This window comes from Diabrotica undecimpunctata, chromosome 4, assembly GCF_040954645.1.
Source record: "Diabrotica undecimpunctata isolate CICGRU chromosome 4, icDiaUnde3, whole genome shotgun sequence".
Lineage (NCBI taxonomy): Eukaryota > Metazoa > Arthropoda > Insecta > Coleoptera > Chrysomelidae > Diabrotica > Diabrotica undecimpunctata.
In genome coordinates, this window is record NC_092806.1 from 163,104,997 (window position 1) to 163,125,440 (window position 20,444).

The 20,444-nt window shown below is 31.6% G+C and overlaps 2 protein-coding genes across 3 annotated transcripts in view; one reads left to right on the forward strand and one right to left on the reverse strand.

Annotated features, from left to right (window-relative positions):
- The window catches only part of LOC140440397 (GTP-binding protein Rhes), an 81,572-nt gene extending 77,727 nt beyond the window's left edge, over positions 1 to 3,845 (reverse strand). The window contains exon 1 of the mRNA XM_072530872.1: positions 3,783 to 3,845. The gene's annotated coding sequence lies outside the window, so the exon portion shown is untranslated. The remainder of the gene's footprint in view (positions 1 to 3,782) is intronic.
- A 1,726-nt stretch (positions 3,846 to 5,571) lies between these two features.
- Positions 5,572 to 19,372, forward strand: LOC140440398 (conserved oligomeric Golgi complex subunit 5-like). 2 transcript variants are annotated; one of them, XM_072530874.1, is made up of 11 exons: positions 5,572 to 5,774; positions 5,832 to 6,082; positions 7,031 to 7,193; positions 7,256 to 7,416; positions 8,096 to 8,329; positions 8,421 to 8,638; positions 10,750 to 10,890; positions 12,626 to 12,759; positions 13,428 to 13,616; positions 15,847 to 16,036; positions 18,744 to 19,372. In XM_072530874.1, exons 1-11 carry the CDS (start codon positions 5,729 to 5,731, stop codon positions 19,246 to 19,248), a joined length of 2,232 nt encoding a protein of 743 aa, XP_072386975.1. In that variant the 5' UTR covers positions 5,572 to 5,728; the 3' UTR covers positions 19,249 to 19,372. The 2 variants fall into 2 exon arrangements, with proteins under 2 accessions (XP_072386975.1, XP_072386974.1); XM_072530873.1 differs by having other exon boundaries at positions 10,747 to 10,890; positions 18,744 to 19,370.
- The last annotated feature ends 1,072 nt before the right edge of the window (positions 19,373 to 20,444 follow it).

A 20,444-nucleotide genomic window follows, 5' to 3' on the forward strand; every position in this document is an offset into this window, starting at 1 on the left:
CCACGATAAAGCACTGCTGTGACTACAAATATCTAAGTACATCTAGCATTATTTCACAAGATGAAACATTAGACAAAGCTATAAGAGATAGAAATACGTTAGGGAGAGAAGCCATCACGATGTTAAACAGCATTTTATGGGACCAATCCATCAGCAAAGAAAATAAAAAGAGGATATATAAGACTATAGTAAAAATTATCACTTTATACAGCTGTGAGGTATAGCCACTGAAATAAAGAACACTGGCAACGCTGAAAGCGACGGAAATCGATTTTTGGAGAAGAGCCGCAGCAAGATCTAGAAGAGAAAGGATTACCAACGAACGCAATAGAGAAATAACGGGAATCAATCGAACAATCACAGATGACCTAACAACAAAACAACTTATCTGGTTCGGACACATACAAAGAATGAATGAACAACGAATACCAAAAGAAATATTAGAATTGCAACCAAAAGGAAAGAGAAAACGAGGTAGACCGAAAAAAAGTTGGAGCAAGGAATAAATAAAGAACCGAGAGGGAGGGCCATAGAAGAAGACCTATGAAACAACCGGACTAAGTGGGGATTGGAAGTCGGAAACGGCAGAGAATGTTATAAACCGACAAGTAGTAGCAGTAGATAAAATGCAAGATATTTTATTGTAGAAATCGATTGAAATGGGATAAAAGCAGGGCAGAAATAAAGTCAGTGGTATGGTAATGAGATCAAGATGTCAAAAAAACAGCAAAAATACAACGTATCAAAACACTCTTAAAGAAGGGTGCACACGAAAAAAAGAGTCTCAGTCTCAGAATAGACGCCTCAGAAGGTAGAAGAAGCATATCCATCGACATAAGAAACGGGAGTATAAACATAAAACGTTAAATGAGAGTTTATTTGATAAAAATGAAACAAGAAAATACTACAAATTCCAAAATAGTAGCCGTCAAGAATTTAAGCCAAGAATAAAAGCTGTAGATATTTGTACGATGAAATTTTACATCATACAAACTCAGCTCTTAATACATGGGCACAACATTTCAGCGATCACCTCAATTTAGATTATGTTAAATAATGCGACAACATAGAAAACTAACTAAACGTAGGTATATCAACAACTACACATTGAAACACCAACAAGAGAGAAAGTATCAAATGCTATTTACAAACTTAAAAATAATAAAAATAAAGCCACAGGAATCGACAAAATCTGCTCTAAAATATATAAGAAAGGTGCTGACCATCTTTTTGCTATACCTTCCTTATACATGTGGCATCTTATGTTTTGGCATTTTATCCATACACTGATAGTATGACGACCGCTTAGAAGATCAATTAATGATGTGCAAGAAGACTTTACGATTCTAAAGATGGAGGGAAAAGTTGCTAGGAATCGACGGGAGTGGCGACTTCTCTGCCAAAATCTACAAAGGATTGTTAAGCCAATTATGATAATAATGATGATGGCTCATAATAAAAGAAGATTGAAGAAAAAAGAGACTATTAATGTAAGACTTTTAAGTATTTAGGGTCAATGATAAGTCGAGATGGTACTTACATGAAAGATATAGAAATGAAAATAGCACGGTGAAAACAAACCACGAAAGCATTCCATGGAATTATATGGAACAACAATCTAGCCAAAGAAAACAAAAAAAGGATCTTTCAGAGTATAGTGATGAATATTACCCTATATAGCAAAATGAGACCATACCCTCTGAATGGTCTAAAGGCTTAATATGCCCGTTACATAAAAAAGGCGATCAGCTCCAGTGTGACAACTACAGAGGTATAACCCTGTTAACAACTGCTTACAAAATACTAGCAAATATTCTCTACGAAAGGCTACAAGTTTAGGAAAATACCAGGCGGGATTTAGTCTAGAAAAATTAACAATTGCTAAATTCATTCAATAAGACAGATCCTCGAGAATACATTAGAATTTAACATTGAAACCCAGAAAAACTTATCCAATTAACGAGAATAACAATGTGTAACTTAAAAGCCAGAGTTAGGATACGAGGAAAAATTTCTCGATCCTTTGAGATAAAGGATGGACTCAGACAAGGGGAGGTCCTGGGTTGCCTCATATTTAACATTGTCTTGGAAAAGGCAGTCTGAGACACACGAATTAGATACGGTGGTACTGTTTACAATAGATCGATACAAATCTTAGCATAGCCTAATGACATGGACATAATAGGTCGTAGCAAGCGAAATGCTGAGCAATATTTCCTAGAATTGAAAACGGCGGCGAAACAGGTCGGTCCAGTCATCAACGACTACAAAAGCAAGTACATGTTGGTTACAAAAGATCCTATAACAAATGAGGAACGGGAGAAAGTATTTGGAAGTTATATCTTTGAACGTGTTGATAGCTTCACATACCTTGGCTCGCTAGTGAATACTACCATTAAAACAAGTGAAGAAATTAAAAGAAGAATACACCTTACAAATAGGGCGTACTATGAACTCCAAAAACAATTCCATGTACAAAACACTACTGAGGCCGATCCATACATACGGGGTGGAAACATAGACTCTAACATAAAAAGAAAAAAGACTTCTGAGACCATCCAAAGGGTAGTGGAACGTTTTATACGAACTGGAACAAACAAGCATAAAGCAGGAAGTGGCAGGAAGCGCAAAACTAACGCTTTAGATGATCGTATTATACTAGTCAACGCTTTGCGGGATCGTCATTTAACAGCGGTGCAAACAAGAAATCAACTTCAAGAGGTTCGAGGCAATAATGTAAGTATACTTACAGTTCGTCGAAGATTACATGAATTTGACAACATCAATACGAAATAAAATAAGAACCTTTGAACTGTACTTTATGAGAAGATGTCCACAAGTTACCAGAGCGGATAGAATAAGAACAGCGGAAATGTGAAATACAATGTATGTAAAATGCTCAATTACAAAAAAAGTTGGAAAAGAGATACCTACAGTGGTACGGGCATGTACAAAGAATGCCAGAACACAGGTGGTCGAAAAAAATTTTGAACTGGAACCCACTGGAAGAAGACCTGCTACAAGATAGAAAACATACATAGGAAATGCTATGATAGATAGAGACCAAGAGACCTCAGAGAAGATGACCAGGAAAATAGAGAGCTATGGAGAACGAAAACAGCAAACTCATAATGGGAAAAGCCGAAGAAAAATAGAAAAAGAAAAAAGAGAAACAAAGAAGAAAATATTCATTTTATAATGCGCAAACAATTTAAAAATATAAGAGGCTAGATAAGCATGGATACCCATTCATTAATAACAACAGCACAAAAAAATAGCATTTTACCAAAATTATAACTATCCTTCATTAATGAAAAAGACGCTTTAGGAAAACTTTGCTCTTCGTTTTCTTATAATACTTCATTTTAAAAACAGCATTAGATCAGAAAGACAAACTACAGCACAACACATAATTAATTTGTGTTTAATTTCAAAAATATAATATAATTAAGAAATGATATGCTAAAACGAAACAACTGTATGAACTGCATAATGCATAATTATATATGGTCACCTGTTGGACTAGAAAAATTAATACCCATAAAATACAAACAATTGAATGCAAGGCAACCTAATAATTTCTAGTTTGAATTCATTAGCAAGTATAAAATTTTAAAGAAAAAACAAAAAAAAGTTTAGATTAAACAGTTAACAACAAAAAAAACTAACAATTATTAAAATATTTAAGAATTTATTAAATGCTTCAGAAACGTCAATGATTTAAAACATCAAAAATATTATCCGGAAAGTATTATATTAGTAGGGCATGCACAAAATCGTACCTGCATTATACTAATCTGGCGAGCCCGTCGGAAACTACATACCGTACGTCCGGCTTCACAAACGGAATAGTTGTGTTTTGGATTCGCGCATATTTGCGGCTGTAAGAAGTACGCCAGGCGTCGGCGTCCTGCCCGTCCGATATACCCTCTCCCAACGAAGAGAGCCTTACTCGCTCTTTCATTCAATCTGTTGAACTGGCGACCGAATTTTAACATTTGTGTAGTGAGGCTCAATTTCTCTTTGTTCACTGATAATTTCTCGGAATCGATCAGGTTGTTGGTATCTAGGGGGTAATTTAGATTCAGGTTACTGCCCGTCTAACACAGCTGATTAATAGAGAGATGAATGAATATAGACTCTTGAAACTATATAGAGAGAGGCTCACTTTCCTGTGATTCTTTTCTATTTTTCTTTGTCAAATGTCTCTTCTTTTCCAATTTTTCATTCTTCTGTCTTTAACTTGATATTTCTTATTTGTTTTTTTCATTCGGTGTTTGTTTCCTATTAATTAAAAAAATTTTGACTCTTCCAGGTGGTTAACCTGTTGGCTCGTTTTGTATGATTAAATATTTGACAAATCTTTCCCTTGATCCTCTATGTTGTACACTACATACATAAGAATCTATATACATAATAAGATTTAAAATGTAAGAAGAAAACAAAAGGAAAATATTATAATAATAGAATAAGAATGAATAATAAATAATATCAGTGAAGAATAACGAAAAAATTGAATATCTAATAAAATCTAAACAACAAAATTAAACTTAGGATCTTAAGTAACGATCTAAAGTATTAATTTAGGTTTACTTACCAATTTTCTAATAAAAAGTAACTTAAAATATTTATCATCAAAATCTATTTTGAAATATTTTATACATTACACTTATAACTGCATTACTTGACACAGTTTCTAATAAAAAGTATAATGTATTATAAAAAATAATTGTGCATAACGATAAATTAAAAATTCGACAATAAAAAATATTTTATACATTTCATATAGTTGTTTTGTTAGAATTTATCCCACATCCCTTAAGATTTCCTACCAATTATGCAACCATCAATACACATCATCTTTGACAATAAAAATTTAATACTGATTGGTTATTGATTAATAAAAGCAGAATAACTTTACATAATTTTAACTGATTTGAAAAAATAAACGTTTTCTACACATTATACATCCTGTTAATTTTAAACCAACGTAGCAATGTATAGTTTAAATTTTGATGTGTTTTACAAGGAACGATCAATGAAAATTTAAATACTAAATAGTATCATTTAAAATTACAATATTTATTCTATTTCATTATTAACAAAAGATATGGCCGAAAATAAATGTGTGTTTACTATTTATCAAAGAATATAGTAGTATTTTGCATATAAAAATGCGTGCACCTCACAATTTATATAAAGTAACGTCACTCATATTTAAAATTTCCAGAACGTCAACGTTAGAGTTCAAATTTTCCTAACACAGCTATGAATAATACGAAACCTATGCGGAACTGCTCGATCTTTCATAGGCGTCAACATGGTATAATAATCAGAAAAATGTAATCATCATTATATTGGGAATTTTAGAATATATTAATTAAATAACCAAAAACATTTGTTATTATTAATAATATAAATTTTGTGAAATAACTCTTTAAGTCTAATATTCCACAACAATAATTTTAATCAAATATTTTAGACAATTGTACGCACTACGCAACTGGTATGAAAATACTTCAAATTTTTTGACAGTTTGACAGTTTTGACAAGTATATGCGTCTACTATATTCTTTCTTGTTTAGTTGTCGATGTCAACCCCTCAATCCCACAAATGCCAACTCAAATTATCAACGTAACCTCTAAGCTAACAATTATTATTATTTTATTGTTGCAAAATAGAACCGTATAAAGAACTATAAAGAGTCAAAAGTAAAGGCTTTTGACCATGGCAGAAAGTAAAAATGAACTTATAGGGCGTATAGAAACTGAAGGTAATATTTTAAAAATAATTGTATTTTTATATCAATAAAATAATTAATATTTTGTAGAATTTTATGTAAATTTTTTGAATCCAAACTCCAATAATATATTAAATGAGTCTATTAGTATTAAAGAACAAGTAAAAAAATTAGCAGAGGGCATAGAACTAATAAATCAAGAACTTCACAGACAAATATTGGAAAAACATGAAGATTTGTTGCAACAAGCGAATAATGCCACAAAATTGGAAACTGTTTTAAATTCCATGAATATTCATGTAAAAACATTATTTATTGATGCGGAAAGACTTAAAACTCAGGTAGGTTATAATAAATATAGACTAACTTTAGTAGAAATGTGAGAATTTATTTATTTACACTGATTCTTTTTGCTGACCATTTAGGACATCTATGGACCCAAAAGCTTATGAATTGGACCAAAACCAATATGCAACACAATTTGCAGAAGAATCTTGTTTAATAAGTGTCCACAAAGCATGCTTTCTGTAAGTTTTAAAGTACACAAACAGTTGTAAATTTTGTTTCAACATTTTCTTTTTTAATGATAAAATTATATTTCTCACAGTTCCTTGAGAAATAAGTGCAGAAAGTTATTTGTTATGGTGCACAACAACAATGGAATTTCATAAATCCTTAGATAAACATTTTCCACAAACCATTTTTTGACAAGTAATTAAATTAAATTACTCAACTAACATCATAAATTATTTCTTCAACACACGCTTTCCAACCACGCTTCACTAATATAATTTCCAGAAAACAGAATACAAAAATATTTATCATTGATTGGGTGATGGTCCAATTAATTTTCGTCCTACATTACTTTTCTTTTTTGTCTATTTTATAATTATTGTAGTTGATAAAAGTATTAGTGTTGATTAATTGGCTATATTAATTGGCTGTTAATATCAAATAGGCTTAATTGTATCTGTTTAATTTATATAGTTAAATAAATTCCAATTCAGAAAAATAAAGTTATGTTGCATATTGGCTTTGGTTCATGTCATATGAGTCCAGGCTAATATAACATTATATTTTTTTATTTAGTTAAGACTCTCAGATAAATTTTAATGGCCATAAGCTGTACAATTGCTGTATATTTTTTTAAAGTGCCAGAGAAGAATTTATAATAAAGTTGATATGTTCTCCATTTATATAGCACTTTAAGACAGTCGAGGGCTGAATTCAACAATATTCAGCTACAAATGTTATAAATTTATTCTATATATTTTACTGTGCTGTTTTAGATAACAATACCCTATAATGAGTTAGAAAAACACACAAAGGTGCTAGGTCGGCTTCATTTGGCTAGTCATATCTTACGACAAGTTAACAGATTGCAACAATTGAGTAAAAGGCTAACAAATACCAATGATCCCGTTCAGAAAGCTATTCTTTTGCAGGAATTAGGTAGTTAATCATTTAATACTAGTTAGAAATCTATGTAATAAGTAATTTTTTTCTTATTTCAGAACAATTAGCCTCTGATCCGGAACTAAAGGATATTGATAGTGTTACGAATGAACTGAGGAATATTAGGGTACACCAGCAAAAAGTTGTTCAATTGGCCACAGGTTCTTTGAATCAAGGAGCTAAAAACGAAAATATTACACAAACAACTACAGCTTTACAGGTGGGTTAAAAAATTAAAATAAAATAAATTAGAATGAAATAGAATAAAGAGAAGAGAATAGTTTATACAAATTTTCTAAAATTGAATCAACAGCAAAGGGTACCCAGAGATTTCTGTTACTTAACAGGCTTGAAAGAGGAGCTTATTCAACTTTGATGCATTATTTAATTTTAAGGCCATACGAAGTTCGGTGGGTCAGCTATTATGTAATAAAAATAAGAAGACGACGCCATTGAACACAAACAAGCAACGTTTAGATGGGTAAGATAAAGGATGATCTTCAGTCAATACTCAAAGACCGTGGGAACAAGCGATCATACAGAGAAAAAGGCAGTGGCCTCTGATCAGTACTCAGAGAACCGGAGGTAGAAGCTTTTACTAGATCAGTACACTGGTTCGAATTTGATTCTTTGTCATTGTTTAAAGTGTTTTATACCTTTGGCTGGTGTTCCACCTCCAGGGTGCATCAATGTTAGTGGTAGGTTATAGAAAGAGGATGACTGTTTCATCGTTAGAATACACAACAGACTTGTACTAAATGGTATTTGATTTTCTAATAAAATCACAAATTAGGTATTGTAGGTTTTATAAGAATATATTAACCATTTAAATAAAAATCCTATGCTCAATTTCATATTTGTTGCATTTACATGATATTATTACAATGTATTATTTTTAGATATTCATAAATATTGGTACAATAGAATCAGTAGCAAATAATTTTGTGGACAACAATTTACATGAATGCCGAGAAAGTTTGAAATTAGCCCTCTCTGTCAGTTCATTTTCCTCTAGCAAGACCAAAGGTGGCCCAGGGCACATTAACCTCACATCTTCTCAAGGTTTTAGAACAAAAGTTTGGTCTGAAATAGAAAAAGTATTTGCTGAAGATATATTTTCAATATGTAAACAGGTCAGTTAGGTCCAAATTACTGTGCAAGTTTCAAATTTTCGTTAAAATGTCAACATTATTTAAAATTCTGTAATTGATTTTTTTTTCATAGGTGAAATTTTTACACAACACTCTAAACAACTTATATTTGGTTCACAGTGACTTGAATATCGCCGAGAAGTTTTGGATAGGATTTGGAAAAGTTTTTCAGGAGGAAATCCAGAAATCTACTTCGGCTCTGAAACAAGCCCTAGAAGAGGATTTTCCAAAGTTATTAAAATGTTATTATGAAATGACAAACAAATTAAAATATGATTTATTTGCCTTCGAGTAAGTAACTTTTCCATGTTTTATCTAGTGATGTAGTATCTACCAGAATGATGAATTGAAATGATCATTCTGACAGACACTACTAAATATTTTTTTTAAATTACTTTCTGTAATACCTCAACAAATGTTTTAAGTTATTATATTAATGCAAGCTTATCCGCTGACTTTTAGTGTGGGATTTACAGAACGCTTAAACTGTAATCAGTTTTAGTATTTATACCATATTTTTATTCAGGTAAAAACTCTACATTATTGAGTATTTTAACCTCTATTTTATTAAGAAACACTGTAAAGTGAGCTTGCATTTGAATGAATGCAAATGCTCATCTGAAATATATTAGTTTTATAATCAAAAAAGTATATTCAATGGAAAAGTATGTTGTTTTATAAAATATGGAGAACTCATGTTTGTTTTTAAGTCTGATAATTTTTAAATCTAGAAAATTTATGGATTGATTCTGTTCTGTTTCTATTAGAAATTCAGTATGATTATGGAGTGAATTAATATATAGTATTGTGCGAATTAGTCGAATCATTGTGACATTTTTCAATATTCACAGTTGGCAATACTCTTCACACATTTACAACTGACCAAGCATTGAAAACGTAATCTTACTTTTTTCTGCCTTTTATTTGGGGGTGTTTTAGGACATTTCCCACTAAGTTTGTATTGTTTTTTACTATTTTGTGTTGTTTTCGGTAATTAGTGAGTTTGTTTCGTTTAATTCCGTCATGGATATTACGCCTAGGAAGCGTTAAGTGAACACACATATCACAAAGAGAAATCGTAAGAATGTGTGGAGTGAGTCAGGGGTTAGTAAGTAATATTTTGAAGCGTAAACGAGAAACGAGATAAATGGATGTGAAAAGGTTAGGAAAATGCGGAAGAGAAAAACACCACCAGCAGATGAAAGATTTTTACTTCGAAAGAGCAAATTGAGCTCCAATTGGACTGTAGACGACTGGAGAAAAGTCCTATTTACAGATAACACTCACTTTATAGGTCAGGGACGGCGGTCGAAATTCGTCAGGACGTCTGACATTGAAAACCTTATACCATCGTATGTTGACATCCAGTCAAAAAAATGTTTTTCATTATGTAGGTTGGATCTTTCATACCAATCGAAGGCATGGTGAACAGCGTTTGAACACAGAACTTCAAAAATGTCAGCCTTAAGTAGGAGCGATTCTTCAACAGACTCAGCTCCCTGTCACAAGTCAAAGCAAATGATGGAATTTTTTAAAAATAAGAAGACTAATGTTTTAGATTGGCCCAGTAATTCGCCAGACTTCAATCCCATTGAAAATGTATGGGCTATTTGCAAAGCTAGACTGCGCAAAATCAACTGTACTACAAAAATAAAAATGATGAAGCAGTCATTCAGGTTTGGTTTCGAGATGAAAGGATATCTGGGAACTGTCAGAAACTTGTAGAATATGCCAACACGGATAAAAGCAGTCATTTCAGCCAAAGGGAACATATTTCCTACTAAATATAGTAAGTTTTGTCAAAATATAATTTTTTTCTAAATAAACTGTGTTTTCATTAAAACAGCCTATGATTTAATTAATTCGCACAGTACTGCTCGATAAGAATTGGTCAAGTTGCCTGTTAGTTCATGTAAACCATACCAGTATATCGTCTACGTATCTCCACCAATATAAAAACTGTTTAAATACATGAAAACAAGATTTCAAAACATTTCGTATTACACACACTGTATTCTAATCGTCCGAGCGTTCACATTACTTTTCTTAAAACCTTACGAAGCCTTCTTTACTGGTAGGAGGTTCCTCTGTCTTCAGTACATCATGTACTAAAACTAGCTTTATTCTAATTCCTAATTTGAGAAAGAGCTTCCATCAAATGGTTTTACATAAAATAGATGCTACTTGTTTACCATTTTTTCCATTGCCTACATTCCACAACCTTCCAAGAAAAGCGGATTGCATCAAAAACTTTATTTTCCCATTTCCACTTTCTCGGCGATCTTTCTAAATAATTTCTGGGCCTATAACCTGCTAAGTACTAAAGGTAGATAACTCACAATACGCCCTGACATTTGCATAAGTGGACAGAATATTTTACATGTAATTAATTTTTTTAGCAGAAGCATATTAAAAAATTTGGAGAATGCCTATTTATCCATATCCTTGACAAGAATGCTGGATCCAACTCAAGCGATGTTCACAGGTGAAAATACTTTACCATCTCAAGACCAAATCGATTCTTTGATTCGGATTATTACTAGGTACGAATAGATATAATAAATATTTATATCCACAAGGCTAAATTCCCGTAGCTGACTGTATTTAAAAATTCCTTTATAAAAGGTGTATATTAAATCACCCTATCGGGCTACTTCGGAATTAATATTCCATCTTCATTGCTATCTGGAGGTACATGTTTGGAGCCACTTGGGTAAAAACCCTTTAAATGTTGTTAAATTAAATTTAAGTTACAATATTTGATTTTATATAATAGGATGTTTAAGTTACAACAGGGATAGATAACATGGCAACGTAAGACTCCACTGGAGGTTGCTAGTCCTGAGACAAAGTGTCTATGAGGACTTGTTGATAGCACCTCCGGGTGTTTTAATATAAATAATTCCTTTTATAAAGGAATTTTTAAATAAATTTTTTGAAATATTTATATATTTTGCTAAGATCATGGGCCATTTTTGGATTTTATTTTTAATTTTGGAACCTACTTTAAATAAAACAAAATAATAAAAAAATTGAAATAAAAATTATAAAATTATAACTCAAAAACACAAACTACAAAAAATTTGAATGTAACCAAAAATTTGAACCAATGTGGGGCGGGAATATTAAGTTTTAGGTAAGCTTATGGTCAAAATAAGTAGCTAGCTCAACGTAAAGGTATTTAATATGGATTTTAAACAAATAAATATATAAACGCTATAATCAATTAAGCGTTTTTCGCATAAATGGTGAATTTGTTATCAAAATTGCCCTAGATCTCATTATTTATTAATAAATGGGTTTATTGTAGTTTTCCCGGAACCGTGAGGAACAAATTTTGTTTTTATAATTGAATCACTTATTTGAGAAACCCCACAAGTCACAAAACTAAAACTTTCGGGAAATAAGAAAAAACTGTGTGAGGAAAACACGAAGATTTCTACATGTTAAAAACTGACCTAATTCCATTTATAACTGTTTCTTGAGTCTTTCACTCTAATATTTTTTGAAAAAAAGATTGAGAATAAGCTCTGTATACGCTCAAACTTGATTGACTTATGGGGTTTCTTAAATAAATTGTTCAGCGTCACCTGAAACTAAACTTCATAAGGAATTAAAATAAAACAAAATGCACATAGTACTGTAATTTATATTAAAAAGTGCAAAAAATATTATTACAACCAAAAAAACGAAAAGTGTCATCATTTATCTTCTTCAGGTATATTATTGGTCATTTTGGGCCAGTTGAACAATTTATTATAATAATCCTGGATATTTTCTACATCCGGTATATAACTTAGTAGTTTTTGTATATCAACAATCTTCTTATAATTAATCGGAATCTTTCCACTAGGATATGCCAATGCTTCAGGCAATATTAGTGTATTTTTTTATTGTTGGTAAGCCTGAAGGTGTGATTGGCTAATCCTTTAATAAAAGGGGGTGCAAGAACCAAGTTTGAGTTCTCGTAAGAGTGGTGAAAATACATGAACTTATGGTGTTTCTCTAATACATCGCAAAATCATACCGCTGTAGATAGGTTACGAATGCACCGACTGAAGGCGTTTCTTTATACAAATATGTATTTACAGCTTAAAAGTATATTTTAGTGAAAAAACGATTTTGGTAAAATTATGACTTATTGGGGTTTCTCAAATTTTCCTTTGCACAAATTTTAGTGCTGCATGGGGATCATTCATCAGTTTTAGAGTATCTGTTGTAATTTTGACTCCACAAATCTCCTGTGAAGGTGTAAAACTCTTTTATTTTTTGTTGTAGTGAACTAAGCGTGGCGTTAATCGAAGAAAATTTAAGTGAGCAGATTGGAAAAAATGTTTCGAAATGCATAAAAATGTTTGCTGTTAAGACTGAACAACAACTAGAAACTGGACCGGAGGCAGCGCAAGTTATAGGTAAATATACAGAGTATGCCAAAAGAAGCGGAATGGTCTAATATTTCGCGAAATTTATATCGGATTGAAAATGTGAAAACACATTTTCAACCCCCATCCCCTGGGGGCAACTTTGAAATGAATCGCTTATTTATGAAAGGATAAAGTCACTACTTTATGTAAATTGAGATTATGACGAAAATTTGTTTTCAATACTTATATCTAACGTTTAGTCATAAAATAATTATAAGTCTTCAGTACTGTTGATAGGTAGACAGCTAACAGAATATTTCATCTATTTATGAAACGATATGTCATTGACTTATACTGACTGACATATGACTACACAACAAGAGGTGGTTGTGGGAGGTCGTGTTAGGTGTCATTAGATCGGTTTTTGAAACATTTTGAACTCATGTTTTTTAGTTTTTTGTCCGATGTAAATTTTGCGAAGACGCTGGGGTGCGTCATTTTTATTTTGTCAATTTTATCATTTCTTCATCTTACATGATTTGCAATCTTTCAGTGAGTATGCCATTATTTCTCATCATTATTCTCTTTGGTGTTCTAAATCGGTTATTCGCTGACCTATCTCATTTTAAAACTTTCCTTGTTTTATTCCGCGATAAATTTGACTGCGTGGAAAGTACAACTTCGGCGATATTTTTAAAACATTATTTATATTTTAGGAGGTACGCCTAATATGGGACAACAAAAAAACGTAAATCTCGCTAACTCTTTGTATTATTTTCAACTTCAAACTCAACGAATGTTATCAAACATGAAAGACAGCTTAACGGATCCATGTAAAAATATTATCAATGAGAGCTTGCAAAGTTTACATAATTTAGTAGCTGCCATCATACAACCTCTTGCAGGTAAGTATTCATTTTGATCTATATAAAGTAGACAAGATTCCGTAATCGCGAGTTTTTGTTATTCACTTGTATTTAAATGTTCTGTATAATACAACGGAAATTTTCAATTATATCTGTAGTTATCCGACTAGTTATGCATGATATAATTTCATTCAAAGTATTGTGGATGCCAGTGGCGCACCCAGAATTTGCCTGAGAGGGGGGGGGGTTTTGAATTTTTTTATGCTACAATATATGACTCCATGTTGAGTCCCTAAAATTTGGGTTTTAGTTTAATTTAAAGTACTAAAAATAGCAGTGCCAAAAATTCAGGTATCTATTATCCTGCCTACCAACTAATAACACCCTCTCTTACTTGTGCGCAGTTGACTGTCGCACGTATCGTACTCCGAAAGTGAAGTGGCCACTGTAAGGCTGACGACATTTTTGGAACACTCCCTTCTCTTATCTAGATCTTTTCTATTGTTCTGAAGCTATTTTCTTGTGGCATTTTAAAGTAATTACTATTTTATTGGGAATAAGCCACAATTGAAGGTTACAACAAGTTTATTGACGTTTGACATTAATCCAACTTGTAAATACAGTACATTTTGGAGACGGCTATCGCCGTATTCACGTTCTCCTCCGCCAATCCTCCCGGTCCAAGGCATGCTTCTCCTCCAAACCTGTCGATTCCATCGCTCTTCTAATTCTTTTATTCCATGAGCGTCGAGGTCTACCCCTTTTTCTTCTTTCAGGGGGCTTCCATTTGTGAAATTTTTGGGGTCAACATTCGTCAGGCTTTCTCATAGGTGTCCAAACCATTTTGAACCTCTTCTTTCTATTCTGTCAATGACCGTTTCTGTAGCATTCATGTTATTTCTTATAGATTCGTTGTTTTTCCTTTCCTGCCATGATGTTCTAGCACTTCTTCTCAAATAATCCATTTCATCTGCCAACAATCTTCTCTTCAGGTTTGCATTAATTGTCCATAGTTCAGAGCCATAACAAAGAACTGATGGAACCATGGTTTGCCCTATTCTTTTTTTGTTTCTTTTGGAAATGTTGCGATGTCACCATAAGTAGTTAAGACATCCTACAATTTTACGTCCCTGATTAATTCGGTGTTTAAATTTGGTTTCTCCCAAGCCGTTCTTAGCAATGAGTGCACCCAAATCTTTAAATTTTTTCACTTGTTTGATTTCCACGTCCTCTCGTCTTTCAACACTTCAAATCTTGCATCTGAATTGATAACTAAATATTCTGTTTTCTTCATGCTGACTTGTAACCTCTATTTTAAATATTCTCTGTATAGACGCTTTACCATAAATTCTAGATCATAAGAATCTTGAGCTAGGACGACTTAGTCATCCGCAAAGTTCAGGGAGAACAGTACGTCATTTCCTATGGGGATTCCCATTCCCTGGCAGTGGTTTTTTCAATTTTGGAGGGCTGACTCAATATATAAATTAAACAATAAGGGTGACATACCTACTGCATCCCTGTTTTAGTTCTTTAGTTACTTTTATTGACTTTGATAGTCTATTATCGATTTTTAGGTAAGTAGTGTTATCCCTGTATACTTCTGTGATTATTCCTAAAAGGTATGGACTAATGTCGAGTTGTTGTAAAGCTTGGCACAATTTAAGTCTTGTAACTGTATCATACGCATTTTCTAGTTCGATAAAGGCTAGATGTACTTCGGTACCAACCGCTATTCTTTTTTCTATTAATTATTGGAGTATAAACAAGTTATCAGTGCAAGATCACAAATTCAAACGTCAATAAACTTATTTTAACCTTCAATTGCTGCTTATTGCCATTAAAATAGTAATTAGATCTTATCTCTGTCGTTGGCTTGGTTGGTGTTTCTCTTCTTCTTCTTTCTTCTTAATGACTGCTCAGATGTAATTTTGAACACTATTCCATCCCTCCGTATTTCCCGTCATCTTCACGATCATCTCTCTTACAGTCACGGGGTTCATACCTATTTCTTTATACATTCTGTTTCTCCCCACTGCACATCTATTATACTCCAGCATTGTGTGACTAAGCGTGCGTTCATAAGGAGGCGCCGACCCTCGCTCGGGCCATGAGATGCTATCATTTAATCGATTTTCGGTAAAAAAATGCATTACTTTTTTTGGTTTTGCACTCAGAAGTACAAAAGAAAACGAAAGTAACACAAGAAACATTGTTTTTTGGTTTCTTTTTTAGTAATAATTAACTCTTACTAGATCATTATTTTTAGTGAGCATTAATTCCGTCATAGAAACAATAATAGTAACATTGCACTTGGAAGCAGATTGGACCAAAGTACAAACTCCGCATAAAATATCTAGTAGCTGCTCCCTCTACATGAAAGAGTTGAATCAGTTTATATCAAGAGTGTATCAAACCTATCTCGATGGTTTTAAAAACAAAGAAGTGTTAGCTTCCAAGTACGTATGATTTTACAGGTGCTTAGCGGTTTAAAAATCGTTTTTCTTATGGTGTGAAAATTTTGTAATGTATAGGCCAGATATGAACAATTTATTCAAGAACAAAATAATAATTGTACCATTGTATATTTTTTTGCATAGCCTATCGTAACTTCCAACACACCAGTCACAACAATGTATCTATCCATATAAAAGGCTGGGACGATAAGTCACACTGTTTGTCCAGTAGGGTGACTACGCCACCTAGGAAATAAATCTGTACTACCAACATCTGACATTTCAATCATATTTTGTTCTTGAAACGATACCTTTAATTAAAAATACTAAAAATAATAATTATGTATATTAACACATATTAATTACTACTCGCAAATTTGCCAAATGCTTTGTTGCTGTAATTTTAAGGTAAGATTTATTTCGCAAAATAATTTAAAGCTTTATGTTACTTTATATTTCTTTGATTTATATGCAAGAAAGTACATACGTTGGTTTTTGTACGTAGATAGACTTCATAAGAAAAGTTTTCAAGCAAAAGTCGAGCGATTTACGAAAGTCACTTATTGTTATGAAAACTTCATTTTATTTTTTTTTTTAATTTTTTTATAGCAACTCGAGAAATACCGGATCAACTTTGCTAATTTTGATTTTAAAATATTTGTATAAAATAAAACAAAATAAAATTAAATTAAATTCAATAGAATTAAATAAAATTAAATAAGATTAAATAAAATCAAATAAAATTAAGTAAAGTCGAATCGAATAAAATAAAATAAATTAAATTAAAAACCATGGTACGTGCGTAGACGATAAGAAAGCTATGCTACCACTGCTAGAATACAACATACAGTATACATACAGTAGAAACTTCTCCATAACGGACACCAAAGGGGGAAATGCCCAATTGATAAACTAATTACACCAGTTATTTAACCATATAGATTTCTCAAACATGACCCCGATTTATATCTCTTCTACCCAGCCTTGGACCAGAAGTCTGCCAACATTTAACACTAGTCTATGTATTTTTTTTAATGGCCTTGGCATAGCCAGACTATTTTGTATTAGTATTCACAGAACAACAATCAGAGTTCGAGTTAGTACTAAATTTAAGTTAAAAGTAAATTAAAGAATTGACTTGTTTTGACTGTTCTTTTTTTTTATTTCTTTTTTTATTTCCTTATATTACTTTTTTGATATTGTATGTAATATATATATATATATATATATATATATATATATATATATATATATATATATATATTTCCCATTCTGGTTCTCTTGTTTTTGTGAAATTGTTTCCATATTTGTATATGTATTTGTATATGTATGTATATATATATATATATATATATATATATATATATATATATATATTTCCCATTCTGGTTCTCTTGTTTTTGTGAAATTGTTTCCATATTTGTATATATTCCATATATATATATATATATATATATATATATATATATATATATATATATATATATATATATATATATATATATATATATATATATATATATATATATATATATATATATATATATATATATATATATATATATATATATATATATATATATATATATATATATATATATATATATATATATATATATATATATATATATATATATATATATATATATATATATATATATATATATATATATATATATATATATATATATATATATATATATATATATATATATATATATATTTCCCATTCTGGTTCTCTTGTTTTTGTGAAATTGTTTCCATATTTGTAAATTCCATCATACCAACCTGATTTTCATCTTTATCATAAGGGGAAGGGTCAGGATCGGGGTCAGGGGGCTTGGTGCCCCCATTTAATTCACTCATCTTAAAAAAAAAACACCTATAGTTTCACCAAAATTGATTGTTTATCGCAAAACAACAAAACAAGTAGGAAAAAAATTTGTTATCGATACTATTAACACCGATAATTTAAACACGTCCGATCGATTTGAATTCTACCGAACAACTGTAGTCTATGTAACTATGACAAAAACCCACCTTTCTATTTTAGACAAAAATTCAATAAAATAATAGATAGATGGAAAAGTTTGACACAATATTCTACACTGATGCCAGTAAAGATGAATATGGTACAAGCTGCACAATTACTACAACAGACCAAAAATACCGTCATTTCGTCTTCCTACAATCTGTAGAGTGGAATTATATTTAATACATAAAGCCCTGGAAGTCACACCAAAAAGTAGCAAACGCATAGCCATATGCACCGCCTCACTGTCATCGATTAACTCAGACAGTGGTACCCTTAGTGATACACTAATTCCCCTGGTTTAATGAACTCTTTAATTAGTCTTTTGAGAGATTCTAACTTATATAATTTGATATAAGATATTTAAAACATTTAAATAAAAAATAAATAAAAGCAAAAAACATAATTTCTAAAAAATATACGATGCTAAACGAAAAGATAATGTTTGTCTGTCCGCGTGACACAAGAATTTCTATAGCTAGTATATATTTGTAACAGTAAAATTGCCAATAAATACTACAAAATGGTCAGTTTTGTCCTAATCCCATATAGTCTGGTCGGGTTTACTTAAATGTAGGCTAAAAGGTATAGATTTAATACAACAATAACGAAAAGATTTCACACCAGAAGGAAACAACGTTTAAAATTTTCAATTTTTAATTATTACGTATGTTACAGATGTAATGAAATCGCTGTAAGGACTATCCAACTGTTCATCAGACATGTATCTTTGCTGCGACCTTTAGCCAAAGGGGGGCGCGTACGACTTCAAGCGGATTTCCAACATTTAGAGAACGCGTTAAAAATAATCTGCCCCCATTTGGCCGACCTAGGTCGGCCCTATCGTCTACTGAAGTCAGTGGCATCTGTGATAGTTTTAAGCCCGGAAGAAATAGTAGCGGGTCAAACACCCGACAGTTCTATACCTCACAGCACAATTCTGCTAATGTTATTTGCTTTTGCTGGCCTCGAGCTAGCCAGTCCTCATCAGAATACGAGTTGGTCTCTGCCGAAGATTTCAGCGTGGCTGGACGAACATCAAGGCGAAGATGAGAGACTTGATTTGATCGCTGGAGCTTTGCAGAAATATGAAAACTTGGTTAGGCAAAAGAATTCTATCAACTATGATCCCGTATATCCCGTCATATCACAATATTTAGAGAGGGCGTTAAAAGAAATATAATAAATATGTTGTTATTATAATAAATTATTCTAATAATTGTTGTATTATTTTACGTGCAATAGGATTAACAGAAATAAGAAGAGTCTTCAAATCTAAAACAAATTAAATATAACATTCCCTACAGTCTTTTCTATTCCACCAATAACTCAGTGGAAAAATAACATCGTGGTTAATATCAACATATTTACTAGATATTTGTAAAGGGCCTCATGATTTAAGTGGTATATTTGTTTGTAATAATATAATGTTTGTCCACGTTTGGCGTACTACAAGACACAAGAGTGTTTAGATATTAGCGTTGCAATACATATCAACGCGTGTAGGATGAACTCAAAAGGAAAAAACATAAATTTAGCAGCAGAACATCGAGAAGTAGTGTTGTAAATAAATCATGTACTAGTAACTAACTTTAAACGTGTGTAGTCCGGATAGTATTGGTCTTGTGGTTCGTGAAAAAAATTCCCACTTGGATGTCTGTATTTGCTGAAAATTTCGTGAAAATTAAAAATGAATATTTTGTTTGAAATTTGATTTATTTCGATTAAAGGCGACTTGCTCATTAAAATAATATATACATTTGGCTATGAAAATATGCACCGTTTTGCCGGAAAATCGAAAAAACTGTAGATTTTTTAATTCGATTTTTCCTCTTTTCCGGCAAACTGGCGTTAAAGGATCAGAAAAAACACATGCTTGGAATAAACTGGACCAAGTGCATGTACCAAAACATCAAAAACAATGTTTTTAATTTAAAATTTGGCAAAACTTTTCCAAGCAGGAAAATCGAAAACCCCTATTCATAATTTTTATCATTCCCTATTCATTTTCAGATTATTTCCAATTCAATGTTAGTTTTTCGTAATCGAGACGTTATTTATTAACAATTTGAAAACAAGTTTCGTACAAAAGTTACTTATTTTTTGATGAGAAATTAAAATCTGAAATAAAAAATTGGGATTGCAATTTAAAATTTCAAAGTTGCACCCTATTTCGTAATTGAGACGTTATTTATTAACAATTTGAAAAAAAGTTTCGTACAAAAGTTGCTTATTTTTTGATGAGAAATTAAAATCTGAAATAAAAAATAGGGGTTGCAATTTAAAATTTCAAAGTTGCACCCCGTTTCACCCCCAGGGGTTGGAGTAGGGGGTAGTTTTTATCGCTATCCGATAGACTTGTAAAAAATATTAAAAACG

Bases quoted from the DNA above. Each gene is read 5' to 3' on its own strand.
- LOC140440398 (XM_072530873.1), top strand. From the start codon at position 5,729: ATGGCAGAAAGTAAAAATGAACTTATAGGGCGTATAGAAACTGAAG. The intron at 5,775-5,831 runs GTAATATTTTAA...AATATTTTGTAG, and splicing joins AGGGCGTATAGAAACTGAAG to AATTTTATGTAAATTTTTTG. The intron at 8,330-8,420 runs GTCAGTTAGGTC...TTTTTTTCATAG, and splicing joins TATTTTCAATATGTAAACAG to GTGAAATTTTTACACAACAC.